Raw genomic sequence first — 18,051 nt, forward strand, 5'->3', positions numbered from 1 at the left:
ACTGCATAAGCGGTTGGATAAATAAAAGATATATGCACACATTTGATGTAAGTTCGTGACTGCCCCCTTGTGGACTTATCTAAATGTTACGTTTAAGCGGTATAACCCTCAACGGCGAACGTACGTTTGTCCATCCATCCTTCAATTTTCTATACCCGCCGGTCCTGTGCCGGGTCACTGGGGGTCCGGAGCCTATTCCGGACGCCACGAGCGCAAGGCAGTGAAACATCCCAGGACGGGGTCCAACGCATCGCTGGGCACATACTTGGAAACGTCTTTAATGCTGTATCTTTGAACATGTTTTCACTATAATATTTGGAAATACGTGCAAAGTTGCCTATGAAATTAAATTATCTTCCAAAATCTGCAATGAGTATCACATTCAAAACGAACAGAAGATGAGATAAAATGACACACGCAGTTCCGTAGGTGACTAGTTCTGAATCCTGTTGGACGTTGCTAAAAAAACAATCTGGGAGCATGACAAATGACACAATTTACTAATGCGTGAGCTCCCCATATGTAGGCCTATAACTAAAATTATCTTGCTTACTATATTATACACACGTAGAGTTTTATTATTGATAGGTATATGCAATATACATAGACCACGTTTTATGATTCAAAACAATAAAAATTGGATTAATAAACAAACTGAACAAATTGAACTCGATCATATTTGTCATAAAGACAAATCCAACTACGCCGAATGCCGCGACTCAAACATTCTAGCGCACATATTGGAAAACTTTCTATTATACGCGGGAAAAAATGCAGGAAAAAACATAAAAAAATTAATAAATTTACAACGCATATGGATGCATTTGACGGATCCGTGGCCTGTACTACGAAGCAGGGTTACTGGCTTATCGGGGTAACTTGTCGGATTTAGGTACCACAGTTTAAATGGACTTCATATTCGTTCACGTACATTTTGCCCAGACTACCTTAAATCCGACAAGTTACCCCGATAAACCAGTAATCACGCTTCGTAGTACAGGCCCTCAGTCTCCATATTTCCTGGCTTGCTGTGTGGACCTAAAATGCGAGTGTGTTTACGCTGCGGCTTTTGGCAGCTTTCGGCGCACTTGCCGCCCGCTGACATCAGGGCGCTAGCAGGTGAGCCCCAGGTTGGCTGCGTCACAACTGCGGCAAGGAGCGGCGCTCCAGCGTACTTCCTCAATTCAACAGGTCCAAACTGGGAGGAAGCCGTGTTGCTATCGCAATCGTGACAAAAAGTGGCTTTCTTCGTTCTTTTTATTTACTTTCGTTACAGAACAGACTGCGAGCTATGTAAGTATACAAACTATACTGCAAGTTATTAGCTATAAATAAGCTGTATATTATTCTGGCTATACGTTCACGTGTTATCTAAAATGTTTGTTTAAGACAAATGACCAGACCAGCATCTGGGAGTCGTTCGCTTTTGATATAAATTTTTTATCTCTGTGTTTTTGCGTTTATTTTAGAAAGAAAAAAGGCCGTTCACCTAAAGAATGACTCAGTTTTTCGGTGGATTGTTATTATGCTTCGCGCTGATCTTAATTCAAAGATTGTCCGAGTGCGTCGACGAGCACTGCCTGGCAAATTTCAAGAAAGGGAAGAAGGACTTTTTCGTAGATGTAACAGATTCGGTTAACAACGGGGCCACCTTCATCGACTCCCCACCCGTGGAGCACGCCGAAGACTGTGTGCAAGCTTGCTGCAAACATGGCACCTGTAACCTGGCCATGCTGGAGCAGAATGTGGAGGGAGACGCCGTGAAAAGCTGCTATCTTTTCGACTGTTTGTACGCAAACAGACATGTTTGCACGTTTGTAAAACGTACGGGATTCAACAGTTACATCTTAAAGAGTGTCTTCGATAACTTCCTGGACGGCCACCAAAAAACTCCAAGTGAGTATTTTACGTGCCTTCATCACAAGCCTTCACAAAACCATTGATTAAATCTATCCCGGTGTTCTGTCGATATATGCTGCCTTGTCGAAAAATGCTACCGTAGTGCTAATCGATAGCCTTAACCCTAAACCCCTAAAACCCTTACCTTAACCCTAACCCCTAAAACCTAACCCTAATCCCAAAACGGTGGAACTGCACATGCGCAGAAAGGCTCGATAGCACGTCTCGATAGGTAGTATTTTTCGACAGAACACCGGCGCTGTTTGTTTCTGGGTGGGGAAAGGATTTCAAAACATCCAGAGAACTATTTAAATGTCTGTAAGTTTGTTTTTTGGTAACTGCGAATTAAGAACCAGATGGATAGGGTCACTGGTCTAAAGAAATATGTCTATTCTAAAAGGAATTTTATTCTCTATTCCGAATTTTACCTTTTGAATAACAGTTGGCAATGCGCATTTCAATGTGGACTTGTCTGCCCTCTTGAAGGAAAAGATGACCGGCCTCCTGTGGCCAACGCTGGGGAGGACATGACTGTTCAACCGACGACCGACGTGCTTCTGAATGGCTTCCAGAGCCGAGATGATCATAAGATCATTAGTTACCAGTGGACCTTGCTAAGTGGGAACGAATCGGTCACTGTGGAGGTAGGATTTTTGCATCTAACTGGACAGAATAATCAGCTGTTACAAAAATCCGTTCAGTATGCCACTTCACATATAATGTATATGGGTCTGTTCTGTCTAATCCAGAGTAAGTACAGGTTTTGTTTTTCTTTAATAACACATCTAGTCTATGCTGTAATACTGTACACTTATGTAACATTGATTAAATTATAATAGGTTAGTATAGTATATATAATTTGTATTATGGAGATGTCCATGGCTTTATTTGTAAAGGATATTACCTCGGTTTTAACAATTTGGGAAGTGATGCTTAAGATCCAGATGATGAACAAGGTAGGTTGAACTGTTGTGTCAAGGCGCTATAATCTAAGGCAAGGGTGGGCAGTCTTATCTGCAAAGGGCTGGTGTGTATGCAGGAGTTTGGGGTGATCTTTAGGCCAGCTGTTCAAATCCAGGTGTGAGAACTGTTCAGCCAATCAGTCCTCTAATTAGTAATCTGACGAGAGAGTTGCAGTGAAAACCCGCATAAACAATGGCCCTTTCTGGATAAGATTGGCCACCCCTGGACTAAAGGACTCTTTTGGTGATATGGCTATTTTATTCAGTACCAAAAGCACTGCAGTGTTGAAACTTGGTGTTCCAGAAAACGGAGCTGGAGGACCAGGTGAAGCTCTCCAACCTGCATCCGGGCGAGTACGTGTTCCAGCTGACCGTCACAGATTCCAAGGGGCAGTCAGACTCTGCTCAGGTCACTGTACGGGTCCTGTCTCCCAAGGAAACAGCACGTGAGTACCTGCAGACCCACTAATTTGTTAGAGGTTTGTTAGTGGCATGATGTCATAAACCAGGGGTGGGCATCCCTGATCCTGTAATGCCGGTGCCCAGCAGGTTTTCTGCCCTGCCTGAGGAGTTACTGTCTGCCTGAGATCAGGTGTGGTTCATCACATACTAGGTGGAATGGCAAACCTGCTGGATACCGGCACTGCAGGATCAGGGCTGCCTCCTCTTGTAGTAAAGCAATGCATAACCACAGCACAGAGTGCTTCTGTTATCTGTGATATTACTTTAATAAGAAAACAGAAACCTGCAGACACCTACTTCCCTGGTGCTGTGACCCCTGGTGGTACAGGGGCCTTTTCACTCATTGGCTGTAGTTCATTACATACTGAAAATGGTCATTGGTTCCCAGAGGTAAAACTCCAGACCAAGATTTTGCTTCATCCAACTCATTGAATACTTTGTGACTGTGACTCTGTACTGGTCATTTGAAACATAATTTTGGTCTGAATTTTTACTTTATGGATCAGAATTATCCACCTCTGTTGGTTCCAGTCAAGTGAAGTGAAAGTGATTAGTTGTCATTGTTGACACAACACGGCACACAGTGCACAACAAGGAAATGTGTCCTCTGCATTTAACCACATGTGACATAGCAGGGGGCAGCTAATTCAGCACCCATGTAGCAGTGTTTGGGGGCAGTACCTTGCTCAGGGTACGTCAGTCACTTTGTTTACCTGCACAGCTTAGTTGAGCTACGGTTATAGCTCAATTACGCCATTTAATCGGACTACTGTCCTTGTCCCAGTATACATGCACGGGAGAGGAATCGATTTATTGACCGAAGTATGTTTGACTCCACTACGATAGGTGCGAATATGGCTCCTTTCAGCTTGTTCGTATTGGACTTTTTCCAGTTGACCTATTATATCACAGGAGTAAAAAAAATAATAAAATTAATAATAATGAATGCGTGGACAAATGAAGTGACACAAGATATAATTGCAATCTGGTTGGAAGAACAGATACCAGAAGATAAGGATAGCATAACAAGAAATAAAATATTTTTTGAAATTTTTCAAATATTGCAATGTGATTTTGTTTATAATAAATATTGGGGTATTTATGAAACAAAGGAGATCAACCTGAATATCTCGCAAACCCATCTAGGAGTGATTTAAACAGCAAGGATGAAAATGATTGTTTTGGAGACCACATGCATTGCTCAGGCAAAAACAGCGGAGGTAAACTTTAAACTGATTTTTAAACATATGCTAGATAATCTTGAAAATGAATAATTATTACAGTTGCAAAACTTGCTAGGTTTTCCTATGACTGAGTAAAAATATTTTAGCAAGACTGAGCTGTAATATTTGTGCCAAATTGAAGGTAAGAAAAAGCCTTATCTTAATCAAGCTCTCTAGCAATGTAAGAATTGCATTTGCTTCCCTATCCATTAGCCCCCCATTGCCCAATCAATCACATCACTTAATTGTCTGCCACATAGGTGTTAGTCAACTGCAATTAGCAATATTGATGTAAAGTGTCTGATCTGCAAGGTGGTGATCATATTGTCCGATACCTAGTGTAATAGTCTGATGTGTAATACTGTAACATCGGTACGAGGCTGTGAGGTCAGCCTGTAAATATGGTAAAGCCAGGTGAGAACCTAGCAAAGCAAACCACTGCACTGTGGAGATGCAGTGCTGATTACGGGTTAGCTGTTGAGCCCCAGTCTGAAGCACATTGGAACTGTATTGTAATATGCTGAGTGGCAGGTGGCTGTATCTATAGGCTGGATGACCCATATCGTATGGAGTTGTCCTTTCCTATTTGTTTTATGAAGAAGTATTTTTGACACTTTTTAGATGTCATGTCTTATCAGTTGTCTTGTACATAAATTACCTATACACCCTCTCCTCATTTAGCGACTATTTCATTTAGTGACCACTGGCAAATACGAGGGTAATAACATTCAGGTCCAACCAATGCTCGCATTTATAAACAAATTTTGTTCGTCTGACAACAATGCATGCCAGTGAACTAGTTTTTCTAACTTGTGTGTAATTTGATGTGTTGCTGTCGTGTGCTAACATGCTTGATAATACTGGACCCCTGTTAACCCTTGTGTACTTTCACTGGACTTCCTGTGTATTTCCGATGAATTTGTTGTTGGGCAGAAACAGTGTAGCGATCAGTTGATACTGGAGGAGCGGCAAACTTCTATGATGCAGTTGATATTTACTTCTGTGCCACATTCCTTTTATGTGATTCATTTGTCACCTCACCATTGACAAGAAACATTTCAACATGGAATAATGCTTTAAGTTGTAGTCGTACCCTCCAAAAGCGTGAGACCCAAGGCAGGAAATGACAACTGGTTCAGCATATTGTATATTCCAGACAAATAGGATGGTTCTCTGTTCTTCCCAAGAAGTTTCTTCTGAAACAGGAAGTGTTCCCGTCAGCAGCCTAGAGAAGCCGCTCCTTTTGTTTGGAACTCGTCTGGCTGGTTTTAAGCCTGAATTGCGATTTCACAAATGGAGGAACACCCCAAACGAGGCGGCCTTTACACTGATGGCCAAAGCTATGTTGAAGTTCCTGCCACAGCAGTACTGCTCTGCTTTTAGTCTACCTGAATTTTTTTTGCTTGTTGTTACCGTTGCCTGTTTAAAGGCTTTGGGTTGCATCGACCCCCTACAAGACTGGGTATAATTATCCTCTTAGAAATGGATCTATGGCAGAACCTCATTGCAAGTTGCAAGGCTGCAATTGCTGTTGGGGAAATTGCAGTGCCTTCATGCTCTCTTGCCCCAAGAAGGATCTATAGACTCAGTTAGATGTGTCATGGCTGCCTTCTAAACTGACTCCGGTGGCATGACAATGGGCACGATGCATCTCAGTTTAATTATCTCTCTGACAGTCATGTTTGGAAGGAAATGGGGGGCATTGCTCAGAAGTGATTCCTATGAGAACATAGTTTTCTGTGAGAGAAGGTGAAGCGGGGTTACTGCTGTACATGCCATGTGGTTTGGCTGCGCAGATGCAGTGGATGTGCAGCTGTGGCCTGCAGCTGGGAGGTGTGCAGCTGTGGCTAGGTGACAGCAGCATCCTGACCTGTCATTCATCTTAGCATTGCATGGCCGTTCTTACCCACATATGGTGAGAGGCCAGCTGACTGGCACCTGGTAACTTGTTAACAGGCCAGGTCACTGCTGACTTTTAGACTTCCTGTGTAATATGTTCGTATAGCAGTCAATGTGGGATTTCATAGGGAATCTGCAGCTCACTGGCGGCCATTGCACAGCAAGTCCATGTATTTCATCTGAAATATATACAACCTCATGTGGTGTGAGTTACGTTTGCACATCCACTCTGAAACTTTTGTCTGTCAGTAAAGTTCTTGGAACAGGTTAAATTTTCTGCATTATTTCACATCCATTAAAAAATATTGAATATAATCTTTTATGAATATTTCCAGTGCCTATTAAACTTATGGCTAGTGTGTGTGTGTTTGCGTACGCGCACGTGCGCCCTATCTTAGACACACTGCTAGCTACTGTTCAGGACCAACTGGATTGCAATTTTAATATGTGGTTCCAGTATTCTTAGTAGCTTATCAAACTGGACTACTTACAATCTGAAATACTTCTGGAAATGATGGTGAAAATTCCACAGTTCCTATATCAACAGGTGAAATTCTCCCTTCTCTTCATGGCTTGAAGTATTTTACCTCTTTTTTTTTTTTCCCCCTGCTCAGAAGTGATAGGACCACAAAATAATCCTCACTGTTTGACAACTCCATGTTTCTTATTGCTAATTTCTACAATTATAGAATATTAAAATGCATGACTTTGTGTGCAGGGTTTCTGTATGTAAGTTAATTTTGCTGATGGGGAGGTTTCCATAGTGCGGGTCAGGTTACATTGCTTCTGTCTGGATGCAGACTGGAGTCCCACCATTTAAGTTCCCTTGTTTCTTTTTGCAGTCATCATATAGCATGAAAAGTAATAGCTGGAACTGAACAAAATAAGGTGACCAATTAACCAATTAATGCTGGAAGAAGAAACTCATTTCAATGTGAGAGGAAGAGGACTGAAAACTTTTCATCCTCAGTTTGGGGCAATTTTTAACAAAACTGTGCAGCTATAGAAGAATTTCATACTAATTTTTCAATTTTGGATAAGTGAAAGTGAGGACACTGAATATTCTGAAATGTAGGGACGGCTGTGTTATTAGTTTTGCCTAAAGAGGATGCCACCAGGATATGTAAAACGCCTTCAAGTTTCCACCTAGAAAGCTGGAGATTCTTAATGTGCCTGATGGGCTGAGCTCCTGGTCACAGGCCCAGTGTGACTCAACATGAACCACAGTGCTGTGGAATCTGCGGGACTCAAGCCAAACGTCTGTGTCTCTTACAGGGTACTGTCTCGTCCCCAGCAAAGTCGGACCCTGCCGGGCCCACTTCCCCCGCTGGTATTACAACGCCTCCTCGCAAATGTGCGAGAGCTTCGCGTACGGAGGGTGCAAGAGCAACCTGAACAATTACCTCACCCAGTCGGAGTGTAACAACACCTGCATGGGCGCGTCCGGTAACAGTTTGCACGAGTGTGTGTGCGTGTGTCAGCATGTGTCATGTGCCTACAAAGGAATATAAAGTGTCCTTAATATGCTGAGAATAATCCCTGGTACCTCCCTGTTTCCCGTTTGTCCTGTCTTGCAGAAGTGTCTACTCATGCCAGTAGGGGGTTCCATCCACCTGAAACCAAAGGTAACTCGCTAGGCCGATACTGGAACAAGAGGAAATGTCAAAAGTGCAGCCCCATTGTTGCACTAAACACACCTCATCTTGTCTTTTGGGACACTTTAACACCATTGTTGTGAAAGGTGATAAAGATGAATGGCGTGTACTTGGTCACTGTGCTGCCGTGTCTTGACCAGCCCCTGTATGCGGCCAGCCCTGCGGAGCACAGCGTTTCTCCTGCGCCGACGGCTGCTGTGTGGATGCCGAGCTGGAGTGTGACGGCCTGAATCAGTGCCACGATGGCAGCGATGAAGCGTCCTGTCAGTACTGTAAGTGGTCCTGGCTGATCCTCTCTGTTCCCACTTCCCCGTTTTCAAAACCGCCAACCAGCAACAGGATCAAGGCACCCAGAATCTCTCAATAGAAGAGTTTAGTTATATTTCTGAAAAGCTTAAAAACCTCTTATAGCACTAAGTTTTATGCTCCTAATCTGCATCAGTTTAACTCTGCAGTGATAGATATTCTGAGTACAGTAATAAAGTTTGTGTGTTAGAATAAAAAATTGCAGTGTAATGTTTCTTTTCTAATCTGCGGTTTAAATATTGGTGAAAAACAGTAAAGAAAAATATACCAGTGGTCTTTGAACTGCTAATAAAGTGGGGATGCTTATGCTTGCGTATTTGCTGCTTGTTGTGAAATCAAAGTGAGTAGCCTGACTTTTTTTTTTTCTTGTCTCCAGTAAACACGACATTAAATCACCTGCTGAATATCCCTGTGGATAAACTGGAAGGTAAGTCTCATCATTTCAGTTTGAGGTTTCGCCTGTTCCCTGAAGCCGCGCAGAACTCACAGCACTGTCCTCTTCATCACAGTGCGCTGCACGGTGCCTCCAGAGACTGGGCCCTGCCGGGCTTACATGACCCGTTTCTACTATAACCCAATCTACCGGAAGTGTTTCGAGTTCATCTACGGTGGCTGCGGAAATTTCCCAAACAATTTCGACATAGAGAGCACTTGCCTGGACACCTGCAAATCCATCACAGGTAGCAGGAGTGCCGCATACATTCGGGGCTGCTGAAACCGGGCTGGCCATCCTCTAAACTAACTTGTGCTTATTTCAGAGGACGACGTCTTCTTGCGGGGAATTTTTGAGCGCTCCAAGGAGGAGAAAAGCCATTCTGGTAGGTGGCTCTTCCAGGTATAGCCGCTAACGTAAGCCAGCATGGCCACTAAAAGTAAAATGTTAGTCGAATTGCAGATGACAGACCTAAAATGAAAGCTTCATTTCTCTTAACAGGTAAATCTACAAGCGTGCGTGTGTGCATGTATGAGGTCATGAAGAAGTAGTTTTCCAAATTCTGCAGTGATCAGTTAAAGCCCAGCGTTGGGGTTCGGTCACAGGCCTTCTAAGCTTGAGATCTCACCTGTGCCCCAACAGGGTAAATAGTGTTGCTTTGACTGCACCAGAGGAATGCAAGTCCAGATCACACTTAGCAAAGATCTGATGGTGGTAAAACCATCATTGACATACTTTGTGTGCATCGGGGCTGATATTTGTCCTCAATTCCCATTTCACCATCATGGAAGCCATCAGGGTTTGATGGGAACCTGAGGATTTAAAAACCAGAAAACTGAGAATGCAGTAATTTAATGCTGGTTGTCAGTGCTGTCATTAACACTGGCCATTGTCCTGAGCTGGTGTCTGTCTGCTGTTCTGCCTCAGTTGGTGTCGTTATCGGCCTTCTGCTGGGTGGAGTCATGGCGGTGCTGTTGGCGGTGCTGGTGTACCGCGCCCTCAAGACCAAGAAGGAGGAGGTGCATCACCAACGTGTGCCTGTTAACCCCACCCCCGTGCCTGTCCAGGACGATGCAGAGCACCTGGTTTACAACACGACCACCAAGCCCCTCTGAGTGTGCAGCCCCGCCCCCCTAGAAACACCCTCCTACACTTATCATTCTCTGTGAGCTATATTGGTGAACAGACATTTTACTTGGCAGTTCATTTCCGAGGAGTGTGTGTGACTCAGTTTAATAGTCCAATTCATGTATTATGCACTGCTAGGATTCATTGTTACATGTTTTGTTTTTTGTTTTTTTTTTTGGGGGGGGGGGTAGGAGTTGAATTGGTGTTTTGTGAGATTGCAGGTCTCAGGGTAAGGGGATTTTCAGCCAAAATCCTGAGGATTTTATTGTTGCTTTTTGTTTGTCAGTCACAGAAAGACTTTCTTCTACCTTCACTGATATGAGATGTATTTATTTTGAAATTTACGATGGGAGGACACTTGCCTCCCCCCCTTACTCAGTACTGCCTCTGACACGGCTCTGACAGTTTTTACTAGACTAATGGTACACAGAGAGTGACTGTTTACAGTGGCTGTTTGGTTGTAAGAAGATATGCATGTTTGAGTCCATGTACATATTTGCAGGGATGGGGAAGATGGTGTTTAGAATATAATTGAGGATAGAATTTTAACACTAACAAAATATTCATAAAAATAGATATATTTGTGTTTGAAGAGAAACTGCTTTACAAATTTTAACATATTCTGTGATGCTTACGATATCCCCTATGCTTATAAAAATCTGTATAAATGATTTGTGAAACATCCCCGTAAATCAATTTCTGTCTAAATATACGCAAATGAAAAGTGGACATCTTCAATCAGAATTTCACTTCCCAGTCTTGTGAATGTTTTCACTACTTTATGTATATACCTATCCATGTATATACGTATTCATATACCTTATGGTTGAATGTCTTTTCTTGCCTCACATTTGTAGGAATATTAGCAGGATTATCTTCTATGTGTTTTTTTTTTTTTAATAAATACTAGTTGTCAGAAATGTTTATTCTGCTCTGAATTTTTTCTGTGCCATTTTTATTCTACTTTCTGTAGAATTTAGTGGAGTAGACTTTGATACTGATGTGCTGTTTTACAGTTAATTTCTTGTTGCATGAACAGTAGTGCGTATTTGCAATGAAAATAGAAGAAGTCAAATTATTCTGAAAGTGTAATGATTTGTGAACTGCTTGGAATTGAGGTTTATATATTTTATGAAGTAACTTTGTTGTATTAGACTTTTGAGCAGCTGGGATTTTAATTATTCTGGCATGTTTTCATAAGTGCTGCCTGATGGGGATGCCCACTGCTCTGAACCAACTCTGAACCCACTCATGTCCAGAAAAGAGAGCTGGAAGTGCTGCCATCATGAACGATGTATTCATTGTGTATGTAGAACCAAACAACAATACTTAATTGATCCCTGTGGGGAAATTCTCTTTTGCCCCATCTTACTTGGCTGATGGTGGCGCAGGTGGTAGTGCAACCAGAGGGTTGCAAGTTCAAGCCCTGTTTCCTCCTGACCCCATCAAAGTGTCCTTGAGCAAGACACTGAACCCTTGCATGGCAGCCTTCACCTAGCATTACTAGCATTACTGGAAAAATAATGGAAGCTATAATTCAAGTGAAAATGGTAGATTACCTAGATGCAAATAACATTATAAAGGATAGCCAACATGGATTTAGGAGAGGTAGATCCTGCTTAACGAATCTACTTGAGTTCTTTGAGGATGTTCTTTGAAGTGAAATTGATCACAAAAAGGCCTATGATGTGATTTACTTAGATTTCCAGAAGGCCTTTGATGTTGTCCCCCACAAACGGCTCTTGCTAAAGCTTAAAGCTGCAGGGATTTTAGGAACTGTGGCAGCTTGGATCAAAAACTGGCTAACTGACAGGGAGCAGCGAGTATATATTAGAGGCACAATGTCACAGTGGGCCTCCGTTCATAGTGGGGTACCGCAGGGTTCAATTTTAGGACCACTATTGTTCCTAATTTACATTAATGATATTGACACACATACGTACAGTAAACTGGTTAAATTTGCAGACGACACCAAGGTGGGCGGGGTAGCAGATACTGATCTAGCAGCAGAGAGGCTTCAACGGGATCTGGATTTAATTAGCGAATGGGCTGATACTTGGCAGATGAAATTTAACACAGATAAATGTAAGGTAATCCATGCAGGGAGCAGAAATATAAAGTACAGATATTTTATGGGTTCCACTGAAATAAAGGTAGCTGATTACGAGAAAGATCTCGGTATGTATGTTGATGCTTCCATGTCCCACCCTCGCCAGTGTGGGGAAGCAATAAAAAAGGCGAACAGAATGTTGGGTTATATCTCTAGATGTGTGGAGTTTAAGTCAAGGGAGGTGATGTTACACTTATATAATTCCTTGGTAAGACCCCACCTAGAATACTGTGTGCAGGTTTGGTCACCATACCTCAAGAAGGACATTGCTGCCTTAGAAAAGGTGCAACGAAGAGCTACGAGAATGATTCCTGGTCTTAGAGGACTGTCTTATGAGGAGAGGTTAGCGGAACTGAATCTGTTTAGCCTTGAGCAAAGGAGACTAAGGGGGGATATGATTCAGGTCTATAAGATTCTAATGGGTCTGGATGCTGTTCAGCCAAATGACTATTTCAATATTAGTCTGAATACTAGAACTCGTGGCCATAAGTGGAAATTAGCGGGAGAACATTTTAAAACAAATTTGAGGAAGCACTTCTTTACACAGCGTGTAGTTAGAGTATGGAATAGTCTTCCTGCTAGTGTAGTGGAAGCTAAAACCATGGGTTCCTTTAAATCAGAGCTAGATAGGATTTTAACAACTCTGAGCTATTAGTTAAGTTCTCCCCAAACGAGCTTGATGGGCCGAATAGCCTCCTCTCGTTTGTAAATTTCTTATGTTCCAGTGTATGAATGGGTGAAAGTGAGGCATGAATTGTAAAGTGCTTTGAGTATTTGTAGGAGTAGAAAAGCACTATATAAATGCAGTTCATTTACCATTTAATGCTCTCTAACATTTCTGGTTACCATGCTGCCTCTTTTCAATGGTTTTATTTACTGAAGATATGACACATGGAGAATGAACTCCACTCTCCTGTATGATACTGCATGTTTACAGACAGTGTAAGCTCAGCATGTTACAAGTAGATGTGAAGCTGGCAGTTTTGCATTCAGCAGAAGCTCAATTCCGGTGGTGTGTCCATTAAAGGAGGGCTTTGGCTTTTTGCAAAGATTTTTTTTGCATTGGCATGAAATATTGGTTCATTGAACATACCAAGAGTATTATTTGCATTTATTTAGCTGATGCTTTTTTCCAAAGCAAGGTAGCAAAGAGGGAAACGTATGTCTCAGAGCTGTCAAGGAACTAGCTAGGCATTAGTGCAGCTAGGCTGAGCTTCCATCAGAGGAGGAGCTGTACATTACATTATAACATTAAAAGAACCCAGCAAGAGACCTGTTCACATCATCCAGATTCAGGATAGCAGATGGCAGGTAGAAGACAGACCTGGACAGTCAGTGGTTGGATGAGCTAGTTGTAGTGCTCCAGTCAGAGATGGGTATTGAACATATGAAAAACATCTGGACTTAGACTTATTTTCAAAAGGTGGGGGAAATCCAGATGGCTGCTGTTTGCTGACCAAAAAGGGTGAGATGGGTTGTAGGTCATGAGGAGCAACTTAATGGCAACAGGTGTTATTCTGTTAATGGCTCTGAAAGCCAGCGCTAAGGACTCTAATGCAAGGTTTCTCAACCCAGTCCTCGGGGACCACCAGACGGTCCACGTTTTTGCTCTCTCCCAATTGGCAGGGAATTGGGAGAGAGCAAAAACATGGACCGTCTGGTGGTCCCCGAGAACCGGGTTGAGAAACCCTGCTCTAATGCAAACCTGCAAACTGTGTTGCATTCTAGTCCACTAGAGCCAGAATTGAGGAACCCTACATTAGAGCCTTTTGACTGGTTGAATTCCAGACATTCTGCTGCAGTTTGAATAAACTGTAGCAGTTTTATAGCATAAGCTGGTAGCCTTTACAGTAAGGAGTATTCTGTTTGTGAGATGACAGGTGCCTGGACGAGAAGCTGAGCTGCTTACATGGACAAATAAGGCCTATTCTTCCTGATGTTATACACAGTGAATCTACTAGGTGGTCAACATAGGATAGCTGGTCATCTATCATTACCCTTAGGTTCCTGGCAGATCTTGATGAAGGCAGTGCTGATGATCCAAGCTGAACATGATGTTATGGTGAGTGAAGCTCAGTCTTTCACAGGTTCACCTGGATTCTCAGCTATGGTTCTGGCAAGGCACGTCTTGGCTCTCATTCTGTGATTACAGGTAGTCCCCGGGTTAAGAATGTCCGACTTATAGACGACCTATGCTTTGGACCAGACTGCCATAAAGTATATTATATAAAATAATTTGGGTTATATATGATGGTTCGTAATACTTCGTGATGTACATGAAAACATTGCGTGGCATCAGTGATTCATTGGTTCAAGGTACAGTACAGTATCGTATGTAGTTACTTTTATTATTGCTGTATAATTATTATGTGGCCGCCCCATCCTGGGTTGTTCCATGTCTTGTGCCCATAGACTCCAGGATCGGTTCCTGACCCCCGGCGACCCTTAACAGGATAAGCAGTTTCAAAAAATGGATGGATGGAATTATTATGTACTGTATGTGTATGTGAATTACCAACAAATTTGACTTAAAGTCCGAATTAAGGAACAGATCTGGTTTGTAATCTGGGGACTGCCTGCACACCATTGGTTGAGAAAAAAAAAACCCACAAACCCTAGTGCAAAATATTTATTATCATTCATTGTCCTTAACTGCTTATTTTCCTTAACTGCAAGGGGCCCAGAATCTGTTCTTGGGTACCCCCTGCAGATGGCACCAAGCAATCACATATGCAAACAACCATGCACACATTTAGGGTCACCATCTAGTAGTTTTGCATTTCTTTTTATGTTTATGAATGTTATTGGTTCCTGCTCAAAATGCTACAGTCTTGAACGTCCAAATCCCCTGAACTTCGTTAAGAAGAAAAGCCTCCAGTTCTGGGGGACGAATGAGATGGCAATATATCTTGCATTCTGCACTCAGGAACTTCTCATAAGGCTTTTTATCCCTGGTGAATGGAGAGGGCATGATTTTATTCTGATGTTCATGAAACGTCTTCTGAATTTGATTAGCATTGTTTATGGGGCCATTATCATTATCATATTATGACTCTTTGACTTTGTGACTTCTGAATGGCACCAATGAAGTACAATTTTTATTGAGATTGGATCAATGAAGTGCTGATTCACCATTATTGTAATTTTTGAATGTCCATCTATCCCTGTCAGCTTTGTCTTTTGATCACTGTTCTTCAGAATGTGCTTGGTATATGCTGTCATGATTTTTTGAGACTCTTCCCTTTGACAAATTTAATAATTTTGCAGTCTGTGATTGATGGGTCTGCACTGACCCTTTTAAACTACCTTTTGTTGTTTTGAAATCTCACTTCGCAAGGCTTCATTGCAGACTATTTACTGCTGATGCACACTGCCAACAGGGTGACGTTTTGTCTTAGCAGGAGAATGGCTGCCTTAGGTCTCCAGCATTAGGGTACGAATCCAACCTCAACCTTCTGTGTCTGGAGTCAGCACCTTCTCCCAGTGTTCAGTGTTGTCCCTCAGGATCTCTGCTTTTCTCTCACAGTCCCACATGTTTTTACAGTAATCAGTGTCTCTAAATTGCCCATAGTGTATGATTGTTCATCTGTGTATGAGTGCCCTGTGATGCACCAACATCTTGTTCAGGCTGTGTTGCTGCCTCGTGTCTGTTCACCTTGCATATAGGCATTCCCATAATAGTGACCTGGATAAGCAGAGAAGATGGTTGGATGGATTTTGCCTGATCACCGAATTAAAACATTATTACGGGGCTGGGGGTGACGTCCCTAGAATATTTTCGCTTTCAATCCTTTTTCAAAACCACGTGGTGGAGTACACCAGTTTTCATTATAAATATTTTCTTTTACCCGGTTCTTCAGTCTAAATCAAATTTTCCGTATTGCTTACCAGACGAGTCCCCTTCTCTTATATCCTTTCTGATGGACGTTGAAACGCTCCTTTAAAAACAGAAATCAATCAGATTTATAGCTTAAAATAAGATATTGAAACATATAGCATCGAAGTGTATTTAAGCATTCTCTTCCGCTTCATATTGCGAAAAAATAATTCTTGGTGAATAGTCTAAATATTCGCTTGTCTAGTTTGTTTCGCGATGCTCGTGATGAGTACGATCTTACAGCTGCTTAACGGTTAAGAAAGTGAGCGACGGAAGTTTACTATTTTAGGCGCAGGCGCGATTGCTGTAGACGAGATGCTGCTTATCCGATCTGAAGCAGTTAGTGTATTTTGTTTTCTTTGTGGTTACTGGTTAACAGGTTAGCTGCAGAGGATCTTTCTATGGATACGACCAATTAACAGAGGAGAGATCGAGGTATGTCATTTCAAGCTATAGCTTTCGTCGGAAACGTTCAATAAGAAAAGTAAACACGCTCCCAAATGCGGTAGGCTATGTAATTTTTCATTTCTTATGTATGTAAAGTTTCATTTGTTATATTGACTTAATGACTTGATTTCAATATATTGTTGTCTTAAAATTTTGGACGGGGGTATTACGTTTAACATTCGTCATGCTGCAGTTTTAATGGTTTTGAATGTATTCTGTGTGTGGAATAGATACTGTACCCATAACAAAACTTGAAACTACATGTCATTCATTGTCGGTGTAGTATGTGAGAGACTTTATAATATTAAACTGGGGAATTACAGAATACATTTGCGTAGTTTTCTTTAGTTTTTATATCTTTTTGAATCTCGCAGATAAATACATAATTTTCAGTTGTTGGTTTTAAGTTAACCAAATCGTCGAAAAATCTTACTATTATCCATTATCTTTAATGCTCATTTAGAGATATGTAGGATTACCAACATTAACGGATATAGGCCTACGTCACATTTTTGTCTGCAGTTAAATGTGTTGTGATTGACTTTAACTGTGACTTATTAACATAACTGATAAAAAATTATGCTGTACACATATAACTAATAATGAGCGGTTTTATTATTATTATTATTATTATTATTATTATTATTATTATACTGTATTCAATGGTGTTGAAGAAGACAGTTTGATATTTAGGGGGCGAGGGACACAACCTAAAAGTAACAAAATCTATTTGTTGGGAGAGATCTCCCACCTCTGGCACCCGCCCCCCTGCCCCAGGTTCCAATGCCCATGAGTATATAGCTATATATAGTTATAGCAAATTCAAATACCAAACCAACCAGTACGTGGGCACCCCACTTAATTTTGAGAGCCGCCTACGCAGTTACAGACATTATTGAAGTAACACACTCTATGTTGTTGCATATCTGGTGAAAATCACTTTTAAAATCACTTTACTGAAGTGCACAATAAATCTATTTCTCTATTGAGAAAAATATTGAGAAAAATAAAAAAATGGCATTTGAATCTTAAAATTAATGGGTCCTTCCAACTAGACCTCAGTGTGGCTAAGAAAGCAAATGTTACAGCTCTGAAAACGAGAGATTTCACAGTATCAGAAAATGGTCACATGCAGAGTGAATAAATCAGAGCAGAAGCTTCTCTACAAAACATGTCACTCAGTCCACGGATGCTGCATTTGTGATGCATAGATTCATGTCCATAAAACAATGAACAAGTTATTCTTCTCTAACGGAATAACTCATCATAAAAGTTTTATTGTTTTCAAGTTGCACTGTGAAAATGGAGGAGGATGCAATAAATGTTCAGTTTCCATAGTGTAGTGCTTATCACATTGGCCTAACAAGCAAAAGGTCCTCAATTTCAATCTGGGTGAAAATACTGTTTTGAGGGTTATGTGCAGTAGTTGAGTTGTAAAAACAAATCAGGGGGAATGGTGAATTTTATCGTTTATCAGACATATTTTGTGCTGATGACAGTGCACATGGTGGGAGACCAACTGTGTACCCTTTTTATTGTTGTTTAAGCAAAAACATAATTAATATATTCTACTATTCTAAAACAACATGCATGGTGTGGATGTTACGTGTCAGATACTCCCAGGGGCGTTGCTAGAGATTTTGGGCCCCA

General features: G+C 41.6%; 2 protein-coding genes across 2 annotated transcripts in view; both read left to right on the top strand.

Moving 5' to 3' along the window:
- Window positions 1-1,044: 1,044 nt before the first annotated feature.
- Window positions 1,045-10,647, top strand: LOC111861017 (kunitz-type protease inhibitor 1-like). The gene is made up of 11 exons (XM_023845275.2): window positions 1,045-1,293; window positions 1,470-1,896; window positions 2,386-2,543; window positions 3,166-3,307; window positions 7,721-7,891; window positions 8,023-8,070; window positions 8,241-8,372; window positions 8,783-8,833; window positions 8,916-9,086; window positions 9,165-9,224; window positions 9,767-10,647. Exons 2-11 carry the CDS (start codon window positions 1,497-1,499, stop codon window positions 9,952-9,954), a joined length of 1,521 nt encoding a protein of 506 aa, XP_023701043.1. The 5' UTR covers window positions 1,045-1,293; window positions 1,470-1,496; the 3' UTR covers window positions 9,955-10,647.
- Window positions 10,648-15,926: 5,279 nt separating this feature from the next.
- LOC111861006 (pleckstrin homology domain-containing family G member 3-like) overlaps window positions 15,927-18,051 on the top strand; it is a 43,199-nt gene continuing 41,074 nt past the window's right edge. Inside the window, exon 1 of the mRNA XM_072702641.1 lies at window positions 15,927-16,389. The gene's annotated coding sequence lies outside the window, so the exon portion shown is untranslated. The remainder of the gene's footprint in view (window positions 16,390-18,051) is intronic.

This window comes from Paramormyrops kingsleyae, chromosome 19, assembly GCF_048594095.1.
Source record: "Paramormyrops kingsleyae isolate MSU_618 chromosome 19, PKINGS_0.4, whole genome shotgun sequence".
NCBI lineage: Eukaryota > Metazoa > Chordata > Actinopteri > Osteoglossiformes > Mormyridae > Paramormyrops > Paramormyrops kingsleyae.